Source organism: Ursus maritimus, unplaced genomic scaffold (assembly GCF_017311325.1).
Source record: "Ursus maritimus isolate PB19 unplaced genomic scaffold, ASM1731132v1 scaffold_14, whole genome shotgun sequence".
Classification (NCBI taxonomy): domain Eukaryota; kingdom Metazoa; phylum Chordata; class Mammalia; order Carnivora; family Ursidae; genus Ursus; species Ursus maritimus.
This window is the reverse complement of record NW_024423786.1, coordinates 26,860,531-26,885,041: the sequence shown is the minus strand read 5'-3', so window position 1 is coordinate 26,885,041 and position 24,511 is coordinate 26,860,531. Positions and strand designations below refer to the sequence as shown.

The following is a 24,511-nucleotide window of genomic DNA, read 5'->3' as shown; positions in this document are numbered from 1 at the left end:
AGGTACCTCCAATTCAAGAAGTGGAGTACACGTGACTGTTTAGAAATACATCCAACAGGTAATCGACTTGGTTCTTCCCTTGGGATGTTACTAGGATAGTTCTTACAGGAGATACATTTTGGGGTATCTGCTCAGCCCATGATGGTCTCTGTCTGAAAACTGTTTCCTGACCTGCAAAATCCAGCCCTCTGTCAGCATGCTAGCATGAGGAGTCACCCCCTTTCCTCCAATAGGTGATTTGACCAGGAAGGAATACCTGATCCAAGTTGAGCCAATCAGACTTTTTTCCTGAGAATAAGGGGTTCAGTGTGGAGGAAGGCAACTCAGGAGCTGCGAAGAGCCACGTATGTCCATGAGCTGCTCAAAGCAAAAGCAAAGGCAACAAGACTAAGCAGACAATGGGTGGGAAACAGATGCAAAAATTGGGATAGAGTCCTTCTCAGCTCTTAGTGGCTTTCCTCTTCCTGGTTCCAGGCTCTCACGAAGGGGCTGCCCTAAGGTTCTTGTAAGACACACAGTATCCTGCCAATCAATTCTCTTTCCCTCTGTTTCCCTTTTGCTCTAGTTATTTTGAAGTAACTTTTGACAATACTTAAAATCCAAAGAACCTGGCCTAAGACAGCTGCCCCAATTCCTCTAGTTGTTGGGTTTACTTTCTGGTACTTCTGGTCTCGTCTGTTTGCTAACTTGTTGTGTGTTCACGGCCCAAAGCTGCGCATCAACCTTGATGATCTGTTTTGTCTCTAGAATCACCAGCCTAGCAGGGGAACGAGGACCTGCTAGTGTTTTGCTGAGAAAGCTCTTAAAGCATCTCCTCTCCTGCTGGGTAGGATTGTGTCCTTTAACGGCTTAATCCTCGCCCCCCTCACACTTCAGACTGTGTTTTTGATTATTTATCTACTGCATCTTGTGAGAAGTCTTCCCTTTCGGGCTCTTGTCTTGACATCTCTCTCAGACAACATCAGTTGTATTTAGAAGTTACACTGGTGTGGGTTTTCCAAAGGGGCTGCTGTTTCTCACTGTGGGCTGAAAGCAAACCAGTGTCTACACTTATGGTAGACGAACATTCGAGAAGATGATCCTTCAGGAGCGAAGCTCTGTTACGCAGGCTGGACTGCATGCAGCACAAAGGGCTCTCAGGTCATGGACTTCCTGTGGTGAGAGGCGCTCAGAGCAGTTTCTCCCAAGGCTGCTCTCAGATCCCTGAATGCTTATGAAAAATGCGGTTTTCTTAGTCCTGCTGGAGACCTGCTGAATCAGATTTTCTAGAGATGGGGCCAGAGACAGTGGATTTAAAATAATCTACCCAGGTAATTTTGATGTGTGAAAGCCACTGGTTATGAGCCAAGAGTAGCAATTCTCAGATCCAAACATAATTATTAGACGGAATTTCACAATAAGCTCACCCTCTTCAATGCGGGCATGAACTGGATATCTACATATCTATATCTATATCATCTATGTATATCTCATAGAAATTATAATCAGTTAAACTACACTTCTATTTGTGAAGACTGTCACTCCTGGGAAAAAGTGAATATACCTCAGATCCTCCAAAAGTGTATTGTAAACCCCAGCCTCAGATCTTTCCCACCTGACCAGTGGACTTGTTGTCAGCGTCTCCTGGAGTTGGTGGGACCGGCAGACATGTTGTTGATCTGTTTTGGAAGAAAACAAACAAACAAACGCTAAGGCAGAGTCTCCAGAAGTGTGGCCCTCAAACCTGCCAGATCGGAATGACACGGAAAACCTTTTTAAAAAAGCAGATTCTGGGGTTTGACCCCGGATCCACTGAACCAGAACGTCTGTGGGTAGGACCAGGAGATTTGTTTTGTTTAATAAATCTGCAGGCATTTCTTACGTATAGTAAAGATTCAGGCCTTCCTGGGATGTCTCCAACTCCAGTTTAATGCTTACATTCAGTGAAAATAAACGAGCACTGTTAGACCAGATACCAATGGCATCTTTCGGCTACTCTTTCTCTTTGAGATGATGATAGTAATCGCAGCAACAGATACTATGTTTTGAGCTTTTACGGGGGCAGACATAGCACTAAGAGATTTCCATGTGCTAGTTCAGTAAGCCCACAGGACGCCATTACTCTCCCATTAGTTAGATAAAAACTGAGGCTCAGAGAAGACATGCACATTTCCCGAGATGGTACAACAAACAAGTGGCTAAGAGGGGATTAAATTGCTAAATGCTTGGGGGCCCCTGGGTGGCTCAGTTGGTTAAGCATCTACCTTTGGCTCAGGTTATGATCCCAGGGTCCTGGGATCGAACCCAGTGTGCTGAGGGGGGGCGTCTGCTTCTCCCTCCCATCCCTCTTCTGCTTGTGCTCTCTTTCTCTCTGCCTCTCTTAAGTAAATAAATAAAATCTTGAGAAAAATTTCTAAAGGGCAGCAGGGCAGAAGAAATACGGAAGCTGCCATTCAGGGTTCCTCCTTCATATGCTTTAATTATAACTGGAATCTGTTTGGGGCGAGATGTCCCAGGGCCCAGCTTCTGTGGGTCACTTCAGATCTCTCTGGGCGCACATATATCTATGTTCTTGGTCCTGTTCTCAGCCTGAGCTTCTCTTCCCTCACCTTTCATCCTGCCCTTCAACCAGGCCCAGCTCCACCTCCCGGCTGCTCTCCCTACACATCTTCCTGGCTTCAGCCTACACTGCCAACTGCCTCAGTTTCTCAGAATCCCTGAGTTTATATTCTTGAGAGAAGGAATCTGATTGGTCCAGTTTACCATGCCGCATCTCCTACGTCACTTACAGATTGCTGGCTATGTGCCGTACTTGAGTCCAATCATTTTGGCTGAAGAGGAAGAAGCGGTGGGGGTCATAGAGTAAAACCATGGTTGCCTGAAGGCCATGCTCCCTAGGAAGGTCTGCAAGCAGAACAGGTCTGCTAATTGTCATTTCCGACACAACTCAAGCCTTCATCCAAGGCTCTCAGAAGGCCTTAGAATGAAATAAGACTCATCTGCAACTCCCAAGTCCTCATGGTTGGGTGAGAATATTTACTATTTCAGATTTTATGCCTGGTGGAGAGTCGAGTTTGTAAGCTCCTTTTGGGTAGGAAGTTTTGTTTTCTGCATTGCTGTATTCCAAGCACCTAGAACAGGGCCCAGCACAGAGCAAATTCTCAATAAATATTTGCAGAATGTTATTGCACTATCCAGCAACTCCCAAATGTTGTGGATCAGACTCAGGAAAATCTAATCTACACACTGCTTTGGTCCTGGCTCCTTGACAGTATTTTTTTTTTTAAAGAGATTTTATTTACTTGAGAGAGCGAGAGAGAGCACATACATGAGTAGGGGGGAGGGGCAGAGGGAGAAGCAGACTCCCCACTGAGCAGGGAGCCTGACGCAGGGCTCAATCCCAGGACCCCAGGATCATGACCTGAGCTGAAGGCAGACACTTAACCGACGGAGCCACCCCAGTGCCCCAGCGCCTTGACATTAATGCCATCCTAACCAGAACACAGCCATGGACATAACTCTCTAGACAGCCCACCTATTATTTGCTTAAACATTAACACAAATATTTTGGGGTTTCTTGTTTTAATTCCTGCTAATAATGGAAAATTAACTGTGTGGCTTGGGTAGGAGTCAGTTTCTAGGATCCTTAATGAACAAAGATGCTAAGAAAGCAAAGCTTTTGCTTTGGTGGTTCTCAACCAGGAGTGATTTTTATCCCCAAGGGACATTCAGCAATGTGTGGAGGCATTTTCTTTCTTTTCTTTAAAAGTGTGTGAAAATAAAGATAACATACAATTTACCATTTTTAGGTGCTGAGTTCAGTAGTATTAAGTATATTTCCATTGTTGTGCAAACAATTTCCAGATTTTTCATCTTGAAAAACTAGAATTCTATATCCATTCAATAACTTTCTAGTCTCCTCCCCCACCTCCAGCCTCTGGAAACTACTATTCTATTTTCTATCTCTCTGAGCTTGACTATGCTAGGTATCTCACGTGAAGTGGAGTTATACGATGTTTGTCTTTTTGTGACTGGTTTATTTCATTTGTCACGATGTCCTCTAGATTCATCTATGTCGTAGAAGGTAACAGAATTTTCTTCTTTTTAAAAGTGAATGATATTCCACTGTACGTACACACCACATCTCGCCTATCCATCCATCCACTGATGGACATTTGGGTTGCGTCCACCTCTTAGCTATTGAGACTAATGCTGCTATGAACATGGGTGTGCTCAGATCTTTCTGAGGCCTTGCTGGGGCCCTGCTTTCAATACTTTTGGGTATAAGCCCAAAAGTAGAAGTGCTGGATTATATGGTAGTTCTATGTGTACATTTAAAAAAAAAGATTTTATTTATTTATTTGTCAGAGAGAGATACAGAGCACAAGCAGGGGGAGCGGCAGGCAGAGGGAGAAGCAGGCTCCCTGCTGCATGGAGAGCCCGATGCGGGACTTGATCCCAGGACCCTGGGATCATGACCTGAGCCGAAGGCAACTGCTTAACTGACTGAGCCACCCAGGCATCCCTATGTGTACATTTTTTGAGAAATTGCTGTGCTCTTTTCCACAGAGGACACACCATTTTACATTCTCACCCACAGCACACAAGGGTTCCAATTTCTTAGCTTCCTCACCCACCCTAGTTATGTTTTATTTTTTTGATAGTAGCCATCCTAATGGGCATGATGCCTGGAGAGAGCTTTGGTTGTCACAACTCAGGCGGAGGGGAGCTACTGGTATCTAGTGCATGGAGACGTCAGCATTGTTGCTCACCCAAACATCGTACAAGGCCCAGGACGGTCCTCCGCCGCCAACAATGAACTGGTCCCAAACGTCAAAAGTGCTGAGGTTGAAAAATCCCAATTGACACAATCGAATTCATCCTTCATAGCAAACCTCACCCCCGGACACGTGTAGCCTCTGTCTTCTTCGTTGAGATGCTCAAAAGCAAAGATTTCAAGAAATCTGGAAAGGGAGGGAGGACTGAGAAGATTGGCAACATTTCTTTTATTCAAATTTTATTGGAAGTTTACAAATGTATTACAGACATCAGTAAAACATATCCATTTTACAGGGCACGGATCTCAAGCAAAGTGTTCACAACAGTCTCTGGCAGAGCCCACACCAAAGGCCTGTTGAAGACCTTCTTTACAAATAGCTTGACACTCGACACACAACACAGAGTCTGGCCTGCCTCACCTTCTCAGACCCTCTGAGGTTTTGTTTATGCACTTGGAGTTAAAGCAGGAGATGGGCAAAGCAATCCTGTACAGGAAAGAATGTGTTTAGGAGAGGGAAAAGTGCCAAAGTCCTAATTTGCTAAGGAAAAGGAAGGACTCGTAGACCTTAGAATGTTAAGTCAGGGTCCATCATTGAACCAAAATGCTTTATGGAAACACAGGAATATCAACTAGAGAGGTTGGAGAACAGACCTTATTAGTGGGTAACTCTCTCCAAGAAATTTTAGAAAGGTGGGTCAGTGACCTATTGAACACGAATGGCCAAATGCCCAGTAGGGTGAAGGGATGTCTCCGAAAACGCTTAGGATAGAACATTTTTTCTCCATCCTACAAATTCATCGCATCTAAATCACCAGAAATGTTTTCCTACATGACGTGACTTTACTCCCTCCTTTTTTTATTCCCCTTGGGGAAAGCTAGTTTTGTCAGCAGTCATGGTTTATGGCAGTCTTGTGTTGACTGGGCTACTGTTATGAGAAAACGGAAAAGGAATCCAGTCCTTTCTTGGTCCTAACCCTGACAACTGCTTCCAAGTGGTCAGACAGACAAGCTCTGGTGTCTGCTGACGCCCCCAAGGGACCAAGCACCGGAGGCAAGGCAAAGCTGTCTTCATTTCTACTTCCTTTGTGCTTCGAGAGATGTACCTCAAAAGGCGGCAATCTGAAACTGCCTTCAAAATCAGGAAAGGAGGCTTCAGGAGTCCTGCAGTGGAAGGCTGGCCGTAGAGCCCATTCCAAAGCCTTGAAGCTGCTAAACAGTTGCTAATAGCAACTCTTCTCGCACGAAATATTCCGATAACTGGTTTCATTTCCCACTTTCCTTTGGTCATAGAGAGATCCTCCTTCCCAGACATTAGCATCTTGTTTCTGTTAGACAGAAATACACAAAGAGCTCTTCTCCTTGGAATGTAAAGATTTGTGTTATTTCTTGTTAGAAGGTGGTATTGGACAAAGAGTAAGATGGCCTCTTATCTGACCTCTGCAAAAGGATGGACAGAAGGTTGCCTGTCATAACTGGCCAAGAACACGGGAATGCAAAAGGAGGCCAAAGAGATTTGTCTTTGTTCTGCTTAAAGAAGTCAGCCTCCACTTTGGGCATCCACAAAGGAACTGGGCTCTCACAGCCATTTATGGAGGATGCTTTCTAAAAGGTTGGTGTACTCTTTTGGGCCCATGGCAAATGATGGAAAGGCAAATAAAAATCAGTTCACAAATGAGATTTGTTATCAAATGACCTTAGTTCTAATCAACTGATCCTGGCTGCTTGGAGTGTCACAGAGATTTCTGAGGCTGCATCCATGCTCCCTGGGAAAGCGTAGAGCAATCCACTGGTTTTATCAGCCGGGTCGCAGTGATGGCAAAGCACATGCTACATCCATGTCTTCGCTGGCTGGACCTGAACCCAGCAATGGTGAGGGGTACCCAAGAAGTGGAAAGCCACTGTCGGAGAAGGAAATAGAGTTTGTTGCAGGGCAAAAGCATCCTACAGAATGGGAAAAGTAGATGAGCAAGAGTTGTCTCCTGGTCCCCTACTGGAAAGACCCAATTGCTTGTTCACTGGGCTGAGGGCAGAAAGGAAGGACTAGAGATGAGAAGGTGAATGGAGAAAGAAGGCATCAAACAACCAACACTAGGAACGCTACCCGCCTTGAACCTGCGCAGGACCAGGGAGCACGGTGCTTTCCCTCACCTCATTCGCCTTCACACTTGATAGAGATCCCGAACTACAGGACAGAAGGAAGGGCACCTGAATGCCACAGTCCATGCCACCAGGCTGCTAAGAGAGCTGTTCACAGTATCAAGGGCTGTATGTATCGGCAGGGCCATTCAGGAAAGCGTCAATGGCTACTTCTTCCTGGGGAAGAGTCAGTTCTGTTGCCACTGAATTGAGCAGTGATAAGAAATGACCTGAAGTCCAAAGCAGTGGTTTTAACCGAAAGACAAGAAGACCAATTATGAAGAGAGGTAGAAAAAGCAAACCCAAGGCATTAGAGATGAGAGGAAACTAGGAAAAGATTACTTTTCTAGAACAGTCTATCGAAGCTGAAATGATGATCTAGGAAGAGGTGACGGTAAGCCCCACTCACTGGCAAAACTTGACCAGGAAGAGCTCGTGGTTATGATGGAGGGAGCCGGTGAGGACCCTAAGTTCCTGCCTCAGAAGAGAACACGTTGATCAATGTTTTTGGGAACGGGATTCTGTGATGTTAGGTGTAACTTATCACACATGGTGGAAATTCCTACAACAATGATATCCTGCTCTTTCCAGGGCATTCACTTGGAGGTCCCATCACCTTTGTGATGATTTGACCAGCCTCACGGGCATCGTCTGTAAGGTGCCTGACTGCATGGGGGGTGGGGAGAAGCCGCGATGGAGCACATGGAGGTGACCTTGGTTATAGACAGCGTGACCCTGAGGCTTGCATCTCAAAATATTTCACGCTCTGGCCAGTTGAGCTGCCGGATGCTTCCTGGGCAGCGAGCTCTGAAATCACTTATTCCTCTCACCCCTTCATGGGATGTGGCTACGGGTCGGTTTCTGGCCACCCTCTTCTTTCTGCCGATGGTGGCTCAAGCCTCATCTGGGGAAAGCAAGAGGTACTTTTGGAAAGGATGGAGTTAGAAAGCAGTTTTTACCAGGAGAATTTCTTTCATTGGATTCCAGGCCACAGAGGACAGACATTATTTTCAGCTGTTTGCTATGTTAAGTGATCTACTTTTGTCTCTCTTTTCTTTTTCCAAAATGCCTTTTTAGTCTCATCAATCGAGGAACTCAAAACTCCAAATTGGACTCGCCCGATTTCTACCAGAAACCTGCCACTTCAGTAGCATGGCGTTGCACATTATTTCTTAATCAGTTTTGCCAAGCAGTTTACAAACTTACTATACAAACGTAATAGAGTTAATTCTCCGGAGGCTTGGATAATTAATGAAGCATTTAGATATGAAGATAGCATGCGGAAAACAGCCACAACCAACATTTGCATTGCTTTTTTAAAAAATCAGTGACAATGACAAATGTCATATTAATACCTGAAAAGCAAATTATTTTAATACATCCTGAATGGAGTGCCATTTCCACGTCCTTTACAGCCTTCTTTTCCCCAGACCCACCATTTGGGATGGTGTCTGAAAAGCCACTTTTCACATTCTCTCCATAAAAATATACTAGAAAATATTAACTACTATACTGAAAAGAGAGCACGCTCACCTCACCATGGCAGATGGCCACTGAGATACACCGTGTAACTACATCAACAGTACATCTCACTAAAGGTGGGTCCTCCGATGGATTATTTCAACTGCCACAATCCATTAAAGGGAGGAGGAGAATGGAAGAAACAGCAAGCGCTTCATTTTGAACTGAAGCAAGGTAGGAAGTTTTATTTTACTATAAACAACACAACCGTTAAATGTCTTCTTCAAGCAAACTCACTTTTGAGCCCATTTTCTGTCTGACCAACAGTCCCCAAAGTTCAACATGGAAATCCCCCTCTGAACTGCATTTGTTTTTCAAGGTCATTACCCTGAAATCTCCCGAGCAGCTCCCTTTCCTGGGTAAACCCAGACACTCTGGTTACGGGGTGTGTTAAACTGGATTCTTTCCACAAGCACTGGGGGGGTTATTCAAGGCAGTGGTCACCTCTACTCTACTTCATTTCCAGAAGCTCTTCTTTGCTCTGACCTTCCTTCATAGTCCCCTTCAGTCTCTACCCTTGACCTGCTTTCTGCTTTCGAATTCCCTTGTTCCTTCTTCACGCATGACGTACGATCTAGAACACCCCGTCACTCCCAGAGCCCCGCCGAACATTTTGCCCCTAAATGTCTACTGCTTAAGTTCATTTGCACTGAGGACAACCGGTTGTCAGGCGAAGGCAGCTGTTCCGTCTGCCTTGGTAAAGGGAAGCAGATAATATAATCCAGGACACATGAGCACCAGAAAATAATGCCACATTCAAAACAACGTCATGCTGACATCACACGACGGGTACCACTCACAGTCACTTTCATTTCCCCCAAGGGACAGATCAATAGCAAGCAACTTCAATGTTCCCAGCAGGGATGGCGTTGCTCACGGGACTTGACGGACACTGGTTGGTTTCTCTAATTGGCAAAAGTTACGTTTGCAATTAAAAAAAAATTACTATCACTTTGTAGAGAAGGAATTCTACCGAGGGTGGGAGCAGATTTAAGGATGTCTCCTTAAGATGGAATGGAGCATAAAATACTTTGGGTGTAAGAGTTAATTTTTTTTTTCAGCCACAGAAAGTCAAATTGAATAAACTCCTTTGAAAAAAGGTCTCACTGACATGTAACAAATTTGTATAGAAAAAAGAAAAAAAAAAAAAAAAGGTGGTCCTGGACCACCCCTGAATACTACTCAAAGACAAAGCGGGGTGTGCATGCAAGTTCCACTGAGTCCTACGATATAGAAATTCCTTTGATATTACAAAATACAAAAATATTTTATCAGAACTCTCATTTACATTGCATTTACAATGGACATGTAAATAACTTAGTCTTGGGTCCTGGCTAATAAACAAATTACTTCACTGGAAAAAGGGTCCTAAAAGTAAGAGAACCAGAGAGGATATAAGCGAGCGGGAAACAGTTTGCCATCTTGCGAAAGGCGACTCAACACAGACTGACGGGAAGGAGGGGACCGACCCTGGCCTCCAGAGTCTACAGCGTTTCCAAAGTGAAATGTGCAAATAAGAGTCGACATGCCGAGAACTGTGTCTACCTATTGAGTCAGGCTCTAGCCTTGCCTCCACGACGGCCAGCATTTCCCTCTTCTCCTCCAGCAACCACCCCGAAAGCGCTTTAAAATTTAAAACAGTGCAAGTTTCTGAATGTACATTCTTAGCTCCCATCTTCCCCCATTCCCTGACCCCGATCCTATTAAGAAATGATACAGTTTTTGCTCTTTTGTCTCTTCCGGCTGTGCAACTGTCCCCTGCCCCCTAACGTGGAAGACTTGGGGAGGCCATACGAGCTGTATTTGTGCAACAGCTCGTCGCTTGTGACGTATCGCAGGCGCGCGGGCTGGGGGATGGGTTCTCCTAGGAAATAGCCCTCGTTGTCGGACTCCGAAGAGGAGGAGCAGGTGGAACACCAATCATACTCGGCGAAGTAGGGTCCCCACCGCTCCCCAAAGGCGTTCTGCAGAGCCAGGTCCGACACCGTTCTCGGGCACTGGCCGTACAGGTCCCTCCGGGACCCTTGGCCCAGGCTCTCCTGGAAGCTGCGCTGGCGCAGGAACTGGTCGTAGTCCTCCCTGGCTCTGAGGGGGGGCCTTTCTTTTAACCGGGAGATGGCCTCGCGCTCGCTGGCCAGGTGGAGGGCGTTGTCCGAGCGAGAGCGCCGGGAACGCCTGGAGCGGTGAGGCCGGAAGCGGCGACCGTCGTCGCGGGAGGTACTTCTCCTCCGCGTGCGCTCGCTCATGGGCTGGATCCTCATGCCCTCCTGCCCCGGCAGCTTGCTGCCTGCCATCCCCCCATCAAAATCGAAGCTCTGATGCAGCCTGCCGTGGGACTGCAGGTCTCTGTACCCGATGGGGTTGCCGAGCTGGTGGAGGTTTCCCTCCATCTCCTGGTACTGCTGGGCGGACAGCAGGCTGCGAACCGACTCTGCGCTCCGGAACTGCATGGACGAGTTAAGGGTGCCCATGTTGCTCAGCTTCTCAGAGACATTCATTCCAGAGTCTTTGCTGAGGTCAGGCATGGAAAACCGCGAGAGGTGCTCCTGGCGCTTGGCGCCACCATCTGCGGACAGGCCTGGGGGGAGAGAGGGAAGAGAGGTCCACGGAGGTTAATACAGATGGTCAGTCTTGTTCATCGGAACCACCGGCTATCCAGGATCGCTGCATACGGTTGTGCAGTGGTACACTGCACAAAGGCTCTCTCGGAATGTGTGGGAGAGCTCTCCCCACTCCACAGGGGGGTAGTGCCCACCTAGAGAGGGCGCCTGGTTAAAATGCATCCACAGAGGGACATTTTATTAGTTACTAATTCCTCCAAAGGCTCATCGAAGTCACTAGGAGCGCATAGTACTTCTTATGCATGCTTCCTCTGTTTAGAATTTCACTTTACAAAATGCTTCAATTACTTCTTTGATCTCATGCTGCACTGTAAATACGTAGAACAGATACTTTGGATGTGGAAGTTTTCAGTGACAGATGCTGGGCCATGCCCAAGCACTTTCTACCAACACTGAGCCTCGCATCTAATCCCATGATACCAGACCAACTCACTTTCCTGTTAGTCTCCAGCAGCTTCGCCCTGTGCCTGCAGTCCCCAAGCCCCACAGCTCAAATGTCTGGAACACTAAGTGACTCCCTGCATGTACACAGAGGGATATTTACTCTCTCAGGATCTTTAGTAAATGACTGCTCCAGGGTTTTAAATGGGCCCCTAACAGCCAGAAGATGTGAGTGGGACTCTGGGATACTCCTTCCCCAGGGGAGGCACTTTTTAAAACAACACCATGACCAGCGGGTATCTCTAACAATGGACCCATAGTCCCTGAGTGCTGTCACCGGCATTACTGAAATGAAAACCATTTTGCAGGTAGCGGGAGATTCCTGACTCGAGTAACTTCCATTTTGCGCACCCTAAAACAGCACTCTCGAAAGAGAAGCTTAAGAACGGCCCAGGTGGTGAAATCTCGGCATTTTCACTCATTATCTATTGGAAGATGAGCAACTTTGCCATTGCTGGTTGCAGGAAACATGTCTTTGGATTGCAATGGCCCATAATGACCCCTGCCAGTGGTCTTTCTTCCCTACCTGCTGGGGCCAACAACTCCACTCCCCTGACAAAACTAATGCTATGAACACTTTGAAAAACTACCTAGCAATATTTGTTTAAGCTAAATACACACACACACACACACACACACACACACACACACACACATTATCAATGAAGCTGCTTTGAATATCTGTGTCCCTTTGTGTATGTGGACTTATGTGTTATTTCTGTTGGGTGTAAAATTAGAGTGGAGATTCTATGATTTTCCATTGCTACTCTTGATTATACACCAAACAGAAATCAGTTTATAGGTCCCAAAAATGTACAGGGGTATTCAGAGAAGCTTTCTTTATAGTAAGTTGGAACTATAAAGAACTCAGATGTCAATTAATAGGAAAAAGGATCAATAAATTGTCTTTTATACCGTTCCTCCTTAAAAGGAGTTAGGAGTCTGGAGAGGTGGCTGATTCCGGGAGAGGAGGAGGGAAGGTAAGAGATGAGCCTGGAACATCTTGCTCTGCCAGAACCGAAGGAAATGAAACGTGAGGGGCTCTCACTCGCCAAAGCTGAGCACTTGAACATCGAAACATTAAAAATAGTAATGATTCATAAACCACTGAAAAAAGAGGAAATCATGAGTCCCTACTGATAGCAGATAAATACACCAATAAACAAATGGGGGAGAAGACTAGGCTCTTGTATACAGTAGAATGTTGAGCAGAATGAGTACGCATAGAAGGGGTGCTGGATTTGGAAGACCACCATTTTGTAACCCCTGTACGTAAAGACTGCTTCACGCAAGAGTCAAATCATGCTCAAGTCAGGGGGGTAAAATCTGATGGGAGAGCAGGATATTTGCATGGTGTTAAGTGTTTCTCCATGTATTTATTAGTTTGTAAGGAAAAATCATTGATGACGTGGAATTGGACATCACGTGTCTCCCGACGTAGGTCCTGAGGACCTACGTCGCTCATGCAGTGTTCCAGTCAGGAACATTTCCTGACTGGATTCAGAAGGAAACATCAGATAAACTCCCAAATGAAGAAAATTCTATTAAGAAAAGAAAAGGGACTATAGCCTTAAATCATTTTTTCCCCACTATCATAAAAGTCTGAGGGAATGTTCTATGCTGAAGAACACAAAGGAACCATGGCAGCAATATAGAATACCCGATCCCTCTGGAACCTATTCTCTAGTGAGAATGTTATAGAGCACAACTGTGGAACGACTGACAAAAATTGGGACATGGGCAATTAATAACCATATTATGCTAAATCTACTGTGGTAATTTTGATAATGGTGGTTAATTATGATAATGTTGGAGAAGATCCCTCCTCTTGGGAAATACACGGGGAAGAATATGGTAGTACATGGCTGAGCCGGATGTGACTTCCTCTCAAATGGTTCAGGAATACATTGTGTGTGTGTGTGTGTGTGTGTGTGTGTGTGTGTGTGCATGCACGCACAAGAGAGAACCAACGATAAACTAAACACAACACCATGCAAATATCTTGCTCTCCCTTCAAATAGCACTGTATGTAACAGGGTAAACTGTTAACCAGAGGTGAATCTAGGTAAAGAGTACATTCTGGGTATTGTTTGTTCCATTTTTGCAACTTTTCAGTAAGCTTGAAATTATTGTGAAATAAAAAGTTTCCTAAAAATTGTAGTGTATGCATATATAATGGTTTGGTTTTCCATGCACAAGGAAGTTACTGGGGCTAGGGGGTGGCCGTGTATGCAACTGGCATCTAATGGGCGGAGGGCAGAGAGATGTTGCTGAATGCCGTACAGTGCACACACAGGACAGTTTCCACAACAAAAAATTATCCAGCCCCAGAGGTCAGTCATGCCACAGCTGAGGAACCATCATATGGGGGAATTCCACACAACGACGAGAATGAACGACGACACCCAGCAACGGGGATGAATGTCGCAGAAAATGCTGGCAGACACAAAAGAGTATGTGCTGTGTGAGCCCATTTATATGAAGTTCAAGAGCAGCCTGAGACTGTCTACGGTCAGGTCAGCGGGAAGGGACGTAAGGGAAACTTCGAGGGTGCTGGAGATGTTTTGTATCTAGATCTCGGTAATGGTTATAAAAAGATACACAAAAAAAAATCCTCGAGGTGCAGTTTTAATATTTTGTTTTTTTACCTTCTATAAGTTATACCTCAATAACATGGCATAAAAATAAAGCAGTGTTCTCATTAAAGAGCCAAATTTAAATGCTGGATATGCCTGTGGAGAAACTATTCTGCCAACCACGACACTTTCATATAGATTTTTTAATTCCATTACTGGGGTAATTGTCAGGGCACGAGGGGATGAGTTCTTTAACTCCCACTTTCCCTGCTGCTTATCTCTGACACGCACATCATAAAAGCTGATTTACGACAGCCTAATCACTTCCAGAACCTCTCCAACCTGCGGGCGGAGAGGACAGGACAGCAACCAAGGATGATGAATGAGTCGTCGGAGCAGATGAACTCCATCCAGTAGGGAAGGAAAAAAATTCTTCAAAATCACCGGGAAAAGTAAAAGCTATAGGTGGGTGCAGTGATCTTTGCTGGGCTCTCTCCTCAAGGCCTGGAGTGGAATCAGGGTCAGTATCCACAAGCGAGTGAAGACCATAAATTCCCAAACAAGCTGTTTTCCTGACCCTGTCTTTTCTAAGCCCCCAAGTCAAGCGTTTCTGTATGTGAACAGATTCTTATTTCAATGAGGAGGTTAACAGGAAGAAGGGCAGCTTCAGTCCCCCTGGGAGGTGATCTTGCCCTCTCGTGCTGTACTTCTGTGTTCTGGGCAATCTCAGGATAACCTTAACCACCTCAACCCTCCCCAGAAGAGAAAAATGCTCTGTCAAGAACAGGAGGGACCCGTTGCCCAGCCCACGGCCTACGACTGATTGCTTATCCCAAACATAGGCTATTCCCTCGGGGACATGGGGATGGGATTGGAAATGCTACCTGCTCACTGAAGACATTATTAATACATTAATTTACTTATGAATAAACCTTATTGATTAACTCAGATTTTTCTCCCGGGTCTTCCCGCACGCAGAACATGAACAGAAATGGCCGACGTTGCCCACTGATGAGCATCAATCATGCATTTGCCCCTCAACAGGTATCTCTGTGGTTAATTTCATTATTGGCAAAGTCCAGAGTCCTTATGCAGACCTCAAGACCCTCAGGGACCTCCAAGATCACCCACAAAATGCTCTTCCCAGCTTACTTGGCTTCAGCTGTATCTTCACTACCAGCAAGCCCATTCCAGCCCTCTTTGAAAAACCCTCCCCTCCACTGTTGACTTCCACTCATCACTAATGTCACCTCTTCAGAGATGCCTGCCCTGATTGCTCTAAGTATCAAGTTATCCCCCCAAGAACAGTCACTTTGTAGCCTTGACTTCTAATGTCCCCATCCTGACTTACTTTCTTAAGTTCATATGTTTGCAGTTGAATGGATGTCCCCTGGGAGCAGGGATCATGTCCCCTGTTCATCGGACTCCCCCAGAACTAGGAGTGCCCCCCTGGTGCTCAAAATATGTACGGAATTAAGGTCAATGAAGCCTCACACTGCCACAGCGAGGAAAAAGCAGCTACCCTCTGACCTGGAGTGGGCCAGGACTTAAAGAACAGCCAATTGTAATTCAGACATGGGGGATGCCAACTGTCAGGAACAGAAACTCACGGTCACACATGTCAATCTCATTGTCTGTGATGATTCGTTATGCGGCCTACAATCTGGGGCTTCTCCAATTCTAAAGTTGAAGAATGGGTGGTTTATAATTAGCTCCTCGATCTGCACAAAGTGTATGGGCTTATTAATCACAGCTCTGGAGATGCGTTTAAATTAGCAGCTTCCATGCGCCCAAGACTATCACCAATTATACCTCAACTTGAGAAACCCTCCCTCCCTCCCTGCGAGCTGAGCTGGAGAGCCACTCCCTGGCTGAGTGACTTGGGGAAATCTTTGGGCCTCTAGAGACACATCTCTAAAATGGGTATAACAACAGTATCTGAGTTTGGAAGTTGTAGCAACATTAGATGAGGAGAAATGTACTTTTCCTCGTTAAGACTCATCACAATTGCAGTACCTCCGTGTGGTCTCTCTTTCACCTTCAACTCCTGGGCTAGTCTAGAACCTCCAAGAGGAACTAACTCCTGTTTGCCAGCCCTCATCTCGCTGCCTGGTATCGTGGTATTCTATATGCTGGAAGAAAGTAGTCAACAAGACCCCAAGCTGCCAGTGAAAGAAGGCGTGCCCCAAGAATTTTATACCCAGCCAACTGTAAAGGCAAACAAATGCTTCAAGGTGTGATCCTATGAATGAACGAATCCGAGAAAGACGACCCACCCAGGCTAGACACATGGCAATGTTCACTGAAGAGGAGCTGCTGTTAAAATGATTTGCACCTCCGAACTGCAGCTGGGGATGCTTCTCTACACTGAGGAAATTCATCTCTTTATTCCATTTGTCTGTGCAGCACGAGACTCAGTGTCAAATCACTGCATATTGATAGAGCCCAACCAAATGGGGCTCTAACATGTCACTCTCTCCTGTTGCAATAGACACACTTTATTTTCTTGCTGCCCAAGCTATGATGTGTGCACGTGCATGCCTGCAAGCCAGGTGTGGTGGGGGAGGCGGAGACTGCCAACTCCATTCTCTGGGGAGCCCGTAGAGTCTGACCCCACATGTGACACTGGCATGATCACAGCACCCCAACACATTCTGGAGAAGCTGGCTGAAGAACCCCATCTGATCGCATGAGACACGGATGCAAAGTCATTCCCTCTCCAGGGGAACTCTTTGTTTTTAATAGACAGAGAGGGTCTTTTCCTCCCCAAATACTGCAGGATGTATGAGCAGGGCTCCATGGTGACTGGGAAGCTAATGGCCTACATCTATCCTTATCCCAGCGATCAGTGTGGCTGGGAGCGACACGAATGCCCAGGGGCTGCAGGTTTCTGTCAGCACCGCAGGCCTTGCCCCCACAAGGAGAGGTCCGCATGGAATTTCGCCTGTGCTCCTATGTGGTTAAACTGTCAGCACAAAGCTACAGCCGGGGTGCTGTAAGCAACACGAGCATGTCAGTCTCAGCAACAGCCCCGCACTGCAAGTGCAAGGTCTCATAGAAGCGGCGACAGCGAGAAAAATCAATACCTTCAAAGAATGCCCTGGGTCTGATGGAAGAAAGGCACTTTTTGTGGTGTTTCGTCCCTCCGTTTATTCTAAGAGCAGAAGGTACGCACTCAAGTCCAGAGAGAAGGCAATGCGGACTTCAAGGTAACACAGCCCTTTGCTACACCTTTCTGTTCCTTATTTACTGTGCTTTCTAGTCCTGTCCCTCCCCTCCAAAAAAACTGGCACAGAAAGACATAGCTGTGTTTCTGCCAGCCTAAACGGTGCACTCTCATTTTACATTTCTGTGCAGTAAAAGAAAGAATAACTACTCATCTTAGCCCTCCAGACATTTACGACTCATGATGAGGATTTAGTTCTCTTGCTGTAGGGTTTTCCCTTTATGACTTTTTTTTTTTTTTTCTCCTGAAGCAGAGACATGAGTAGGAACTGTCTGGGATAGGGGTTTGCAAACTAGAGCCCATGGTCCAAATTCAGATCACTACTTGTTTTTGTAAATAAAGTTTTATTAGAACATGACACACCTATTCACGTGCACACCGTCTAGAGCTGTTCTCCTACTACAATGGCAGGAATGAGTAGTCACGACAGAGACTGTATGACCTACGAAGCCTAAAATATTTATTATCTGGTCCTTTCTAGAAACCGTCAACCTCTGGTTTAGAACCTCTGGTTGAGAAGCTGAATCAAGCCCAAGCTTCCCCAAAGTCATGCACTCTGCACAGTCTGAGTGTCTCAGAGCCTGCAAAAAATGTCTTTGAGGGACACGCGGATTCAAGTGTGTGTGGGGGTAGTTTGATCAGGTCCCTTAGGATTCTTTTTCAACTAAGTCAATTGATTTCATCAACACTCAGAATTTCAAATTGGCAACAGCTGGAGAGAAGCTGTCATCTGGGCAGTGGAGTTTAACCACCACCACATGTTCTTCAGTGACAGAGCACGGAATGTTCGAACAGAGCAGGACAGGGAAGGCTGCGGGGTGGGGCTGGAAAGAGAGGGAGAAGGGGAAAGGAAAGGGAGCAATTATGGATACACTCAAAATTCCTCGCTACTAAGAGTGTGACATGTGGCTAGCGGCAACGGCGTCCTCCCCAGACGTGCGGAATCCCGACCTGCCTTTGCATTCGAGCCTGTGGTCATTCACATGCCCTTGAGGGTTAGAGGAACACGGTGCCGGACTTGTGACAGAGTTCAGGGACAATCTTCTTTGCAGCTAAAGGTGCTTTGACTCCAGGAAACCCCACACCCTCAGACGCTGACTGATTCAGGGTTCCTCAACTTGGGTCCGATTAGCATGTCGGGCAGGATGATTTTTGTTTTACTGTGTGGGGGCTTCTGTGTGCATCACAGGATGGTTAGCGCCGTCCCTGGGCTCTACGCACGAGAGGCCGGCAGCACACCCCTCCACTTGTGACAACTCACCATGTCTCCAGACAGCGCCACATGTCCTGTGGGAGTAAAACGGCCCCAGCTGAGGACTGCTGCTTGAATAGATCCAGTGCTGGGGCTGCTGCGGACCACAGCCTCAGAAGGGCTCTGCTCCTGACCTCCCAGCAAAGCTGGGTCAATCCTGCTTCACCCCACCACACAAATGCGAGCCTGACTACCAGACAGGCTGGACACCCTCTCTTTCTAGAGAAGGATGAGTTTGGGGGTGGTAATGTCTCCCAAATCAGGGAGCTGCAAAGTTGTCTCCTCTCTAAACTCCCCTCAACACACCCACTCCTGACAGTCTCTCTCTCCCTCGGTGGGTTTCAAGAGTTCCCTGTGGTTAAAGCCTTCACTGTCTCATTTTCCTCCTCCATCTGAAGCGTTTGAAATCTCGAGCCCTGACGCAGCTCTCTTCCTTAACTCTGGTCACAGCCTGTCTAGTGGGTCCCCAGCGACGAGCTGGTCATAAGTGCTTACAGTCACGTGTCCGCCATCTGCTCCTGGGGTTCCAGGAAAAGTGCTGGCAGACGCAAGACACAATTTTCTTCGGGCAGCTGCTGCCGAGAGGGAGGCTGAGGCAGGCTGGGGGGAGAAGGTGCATGCTTCTGACTTCACACCACCCCACTGCACGCCGGATGCCCCTCCGGGGAAGGGCCCTTTCCCCGTCCCTGACCACTCCGTGCGACTGGCCCCAAATCAAGAACAGCTGCTTCACAACCAGCTGGTTCTCAAGGAGGCCATGACCAATGCTGGTTTCCCCAACAGAGGCATTGGTTTTAGCAGCATTCATTCCAGAGACTTGCCTTTGAGCCAGAGTGGTTGGGAAGTGACAAGTGTCACAATAGGACTAAAACCGCTTTTCTGGCAGACCCAGGACAGTTACCAGAGACAGCCTGGTCAAGATCGAAACCCTGATTCAGACTGGAGGTCCCTTGCCTTCTATCTGCTGAATTGCTCATTAACTTCCTCATAAAGTTACCCCAATAAAGATCGACGTGTAAGGTAGTGAAGGGGGAGACCAGGAAGTGACAGTTCTAGAAACATGTGGGGTGAATTTTAACTCCTATCCGGCTCCGTGGGGGGACTGTGGCTGCCTAGCCACAGAGCCTATTGCTAATTGAAAGGATGCATAAAAAATTCAAACCAGGTGAAGATTGTTTGCCAGGGTTTGCTCTGGGCTCACACTGACCCCATGCTGCTTTCCAGAATCCATTTACCCAAGTCAACAAGCAGACCACACTGGAGTCTATGTTTAGGAAAACACTTGACGACACAGGACAGAAGCTCAACGGCTCTCCAGCGGCAGAGAACGGGCAGCCAGGCCCTTGGAGACCCGTTTGGTCTCTTCAAAGATTCTAGACGAAGCCCTGCCCCTGCCAGGCTCTGTGAAGCAGGCCCTTTCTGGTGACACCTCAAAAGGATCTGACACAGTACAGGGAAGACAGACAACTCAATCCGCACATCAGTACAGCTGTTACTGTAATCACAGGAGGGAGGAAACGCAATGCTCTGAGACAGAATAAAAGATGAGCTCTACCTAGATGGAGCACTGGCAGAGAACCCTGCGGTGGTGGGCGATAATTATCCTAACACCTAAAGGATGTGAAGGAGCCAGCCGTACACACCAAGAGTGGGCAAAGCGTTCCTTGCAGAGGGAACGAGAACATTCTGTACCAGAGAAAGTTACGCGTGCTCTAAGAAGGGACAGTAGGGCTGTGTCACGGGAGCACAGCGCACAGTGTGAGTCGGGGTGAGGACAGGGAGGCAAACAGGAGCCAGAGGGAGGTTCCGCCAGGCCACCTGGGGTTTGAAAGTGTCCCTCCCGTGCTTGTCTGCAGGATTACTAAAGCCCCCGAGAGGCAGCACAGGGAGTGGCGGAGAGCACTGGCTTCGACGGTCACTTTGCCGCTCTGTCTCCTAGAGCTCTGCCTCTGCAGGCAAGGCCCTGGCCTGCGTGGTGCCTCAGTTCCCTCATCTGTAACATGGGAAGAGTAGACTCCACCTCACTTCCGGTGACAGTGAGCATGAAGTGGGTGAAAACACCAACTTAGAACAGCTGCTGCAGCGCCATTGGCCGGAATGTTCTCATCGTCTTTCACCTCCTATTTGTCACTTTGCAAGTATTTTTCTGCCTGTTGTCAGAGCGCTAAGCATTGAGATGCAAGTTTTTCAAGTAGGGAACAGAGAGCTGGAATAACGTGCCCGAGGTCACACAGCAGCCACTTCAGAACTCCTACTTCCTGCCTTTCATTTGTGTGAGTAGAAAGAGCACAAGGAATATGGCCACCGGGCGTTAGTCAGAGATCTGAGACACGGGAGGCAAAGGGAGAAGTGAAGAACCATCCACACATTCGAGCTTTGAACCAGGGGCCACAATTCACAAAGTCCTTTTCATTAATGGATAACTTCCTGTTGCGTAAATATGAATGACTGCTACACGCAACAGTCTGGACGAAACTCAAGTGAGAGGCGCCAGGCACGAGAGAACACACATAGTACAATTCCATTGATATAACTTTAAAAACCATCCCAAACGAATCCGGACTGTTTGAAGTAGGGACAGCGCTTGCTTTGGAGATGAGGGAGGGGCAGTGGGCGGGAGGGGCATGAGGGGGTTGCTGCAGCCTGGGGGTGGTCTAGTGCTTGACCTGGGCAGTAGTGCAGGAGTGCAATAATTCATTGAGCTGCAACTCATGATTCCTGCACATTTCTGCTTGTTACACATCCATAAAAATCTTTATTAAAAATGATCACAAAGAGAGGCAAGAACGTACTCACGACAGCTTGAAAGGTGAATATGTATAACGCAACCCCCTTCTGGTACACAAGACAGGTATGGCTGGGACCTGTGGGTCCAACCGGAAGTAAATATGCTAGGCTTTGCTTGGTCTGAAGGGTTACGTTCCCTTCTTTCCTTTTTAAATTGGAACGCACAAGGACATTCACCACCTACGGTCTCATTCCTGGGCACACTGACACATATATCCCACCTACCTGTCCACAAGCCTCTCTCCCCCACTTACGCACATGCATTTCCCACCCATGGCGGCCAGATTGATAAGAGGATAAAGTTTGGATGAAAGTGCTTAATAGATTTGAGGGGCAGTATACAATGTCCTCTTTAAAGCTCGGGACCCTTACTTCTCAAGATCCTACTTACACACAGCTGGGAACTGACAAAGTGCTGTTTTTGGCATAAAAGTTCATGACATCATGTATGACAGACCCAATGACTGGGCTGACTGATGGGTGAAAAGATACAATGAAGGACAGGTAGATGGCATGGCTTTAAAGGGATGGGTGGATGGCATGAAGAGCTGAAAGGGTGATGATGGAATGAAAAATGGATGAATTAATGAATGCATGCAAAATGATACATGTATAGAAAGAGACATGGTTTTGGGATTTCATCAAGATCTTATAAATTCAAGCTACGGAATATAATTCTTGGGTAAGAATTAAGTTTCAAGTAATCATTATTACTTCTATTATTAATTCGCACTTAAGATACTCTTCATTGGTGTCTCCCTCCATGTCTGGAGGGAAAGGAAGTGTGGTACCCACAGGTGAAGAACTGAAAAGAGAAAAAAAAAGAGACAAGCAACTTGCCCAAGGTCATGGATGATGATGGGAATCTGACAAAGGCAGGGACTGAATTAGTTCTCCAGACTTCCAAAGGCAGCTTCTTCTCAAACTTGAGCCGACGTGCAAGTCAACCAGGTATCTTCTTAAAATGATGATTTGGATTCACTGCATCTGGGGCTGGGTCCACGATTCTGAATTTCTAACAAGCCCCCAGGACATGCTGATGTTGTTGGTCCACAGACCACACTTGAAATAGCAAAGGTCTGGGTACTTTCCTTTATCATGAACTTGGAAAGAAAGCTTGGTTTCCCTTGTTTCTCATAATACATCCAGGAAGGTGTTGATCGCAGATCAACCAGAGTGCTATTCCTGAGCATGTCATGCCCCCAAGTTTCTGGCCAGGGGACCAAAGAACTCTGAGAAAGAGGGAGAGAAAGTACAGCCTTGCTCTGCCCTCTTCCCTTCTTCTCCACTTATCAACATAAATGAAGCTGCCACCAACCCATTTCCCTGCTTTCTTTCTTTCTTTTTTTTAAAGAATTTATTTATTCATTTGAGAAAGGGAGAGAGAAGAGCGAGAGCATGCTTGCACACAAGAGAGCACGAGCCAGGGAAGGGGCAGAGGGAAAGGGAGAAACAGACACCCCACCGATCAAGGAGCCGGACGCGGGGTTCGATCCCAGGATCCTGAGATCATGACCGGAGCCCAAGGCAGATGCTTAACTGACTGAGCCACCCAGGTGCCCCCATTTCCCTGCTTCTGACAAGACCAAAGCCAGGACTGAGTTCTTAGAAAGCATAAAAACCGTGAACCTGGGCATGCAAACGTCCCTTCCTGCTCTCGATCTGTGCCCTTCACCAGGCTTCCTGAGGCAGCCTGGGCTTGGCTGGTCTCACCATCCACACAGATGGAATAAGCAGCTGCTAGCCCAGGACGCGCTGGGAATCCAGAGTTCTCCAAAGCCCTCAAACCTCTCTCCTTCTAACTTGCCAATGGCACACATATCCCAGTCTGGGAGTTAAGGAAGCTTTTCCAAAGTATCCTCTCTGGATGATGCGAGAAAGGATTCTGTACACAAGCAAGCTTTGGTAATTTCAGAAGCACTTCCCAAAACCTTTAACTGGCTTAAGTGCAGTAGGAATTACCATAAAGAAGATACTTTGACAATAGAGCCCCTTCCCCACCTGGCTCCACCTACACTCAAAAGGACACATTTTGGGAAACAGTGGCTTAACAATGATTTCCTGTTCAAATCCAAACATATCTGCTTACAATTTCTATCCCTTTCGCCAGAAGAGTGCCATATGCAGTGGAAACTGAAGCATAGGGCAAAAAAGAAATAATCAGTAAAACCGATCCTGTCTTTATTTACAATTTTTAAGTTTTGTTAATCATGGATTTTTGCATGAATTTTGATTCTTCAAAATGCTGCAGTGAACTATTGCTTATCTTGATTACTGAGTTTTTGGCACTCCTTTTAATTCCGTATCCACGGGACATGCCTCATGTGCCTCCCCCTGCCCACACCCCACCAGACATGCCACTCCCCTTTTACCTTATTCAAACCTTTCATTTCCTTCGTGAAATTCCACGGATGTACATTTCCTGTAAACCGTGTTTACTAGGGTAGTGAAAAAGTAATTGGTCTGGATAGGGAAGGACCTGGAGTCCAGTCACAGCTCCGCTGCACACTCCGGGAAGACTGAATACATCACTTCTCCCCTCTGAACCTCAGCTCCTCTTCTGAAGCTGTACTAGAGATTCTCTGACCTTCTCCCAGCTGTGACTCTGTGATTTTTTTTTTTTAAAGATGGTTCAAAAGCCTTTTTTGTCTTTTGTTTCTATTGAGATATATTTGACATATAACCTTGTATTAGTTTCAGGTGTACAACACAATGATTGGATATATGAATATATTGCAAAATGATCACCACAATAAGTCTAGTTAATATCCATCACCATATGAAGTTCTAATTTTTTTGTGATGAGAAGTTTTAAAATCTCTTCTCTCAGCAACTTTCAAATCTACAATACCATCTTATTAACTACAGTCACCATGTTGTATATTACATCACCAGGACTTACTATTTTTTTAAATTGAAAATTTTTAAAGATTTTATTTATTTATTTGAGAGAGAGAGAGAGACAACACAAGTGGAGGCTAGGGGCAGAGGGAGAGGGAGAAGCAGACTCCCTGCTGAGCAGGGAGCCTCACGTGGGGCTCGATCCTGGGACTCTGGGATCATGACCTGAGCCAAAGGCAGACACCCAACCTACTGAGTGACTCAGGCACTTCTTTTTAAAAATTTTTTTTAAAAAGATTTATTTATTTTAGAGAGAGAGAGAGACACAGAGAGAGAGAGAGAGAGAGAGAG

The 24,511-nt window shown here is 46.5% G+C and overlaps 1 protein-coding gene across 1 annotated transcript in view; it reads right to left on the bottom strand.

Annotated features, from left to right (window-relative positions):
* Positions 1-5,654: 5,654 nt before the first annotated feature.
* The window catches only part of PRICKLE2 (prickle planar cell polarity protein 2), an 85,749-nt gene continuing 66,892 nt past the window's right edge, over positions 5,655-24,511 (bottom strand). The window contains exon 7 of the mRNA XM_008703115.2: positions 5,655-10,994. Within this exon, the coding sequence (XP_008701337.2) occupies positions 10,120-10,994 (875 nt within the window). The 3' untranslated portion in view covers positions 5,655-10,119. The remainder of the gene's footprint in view (positions 10,995-24,511) is intronic.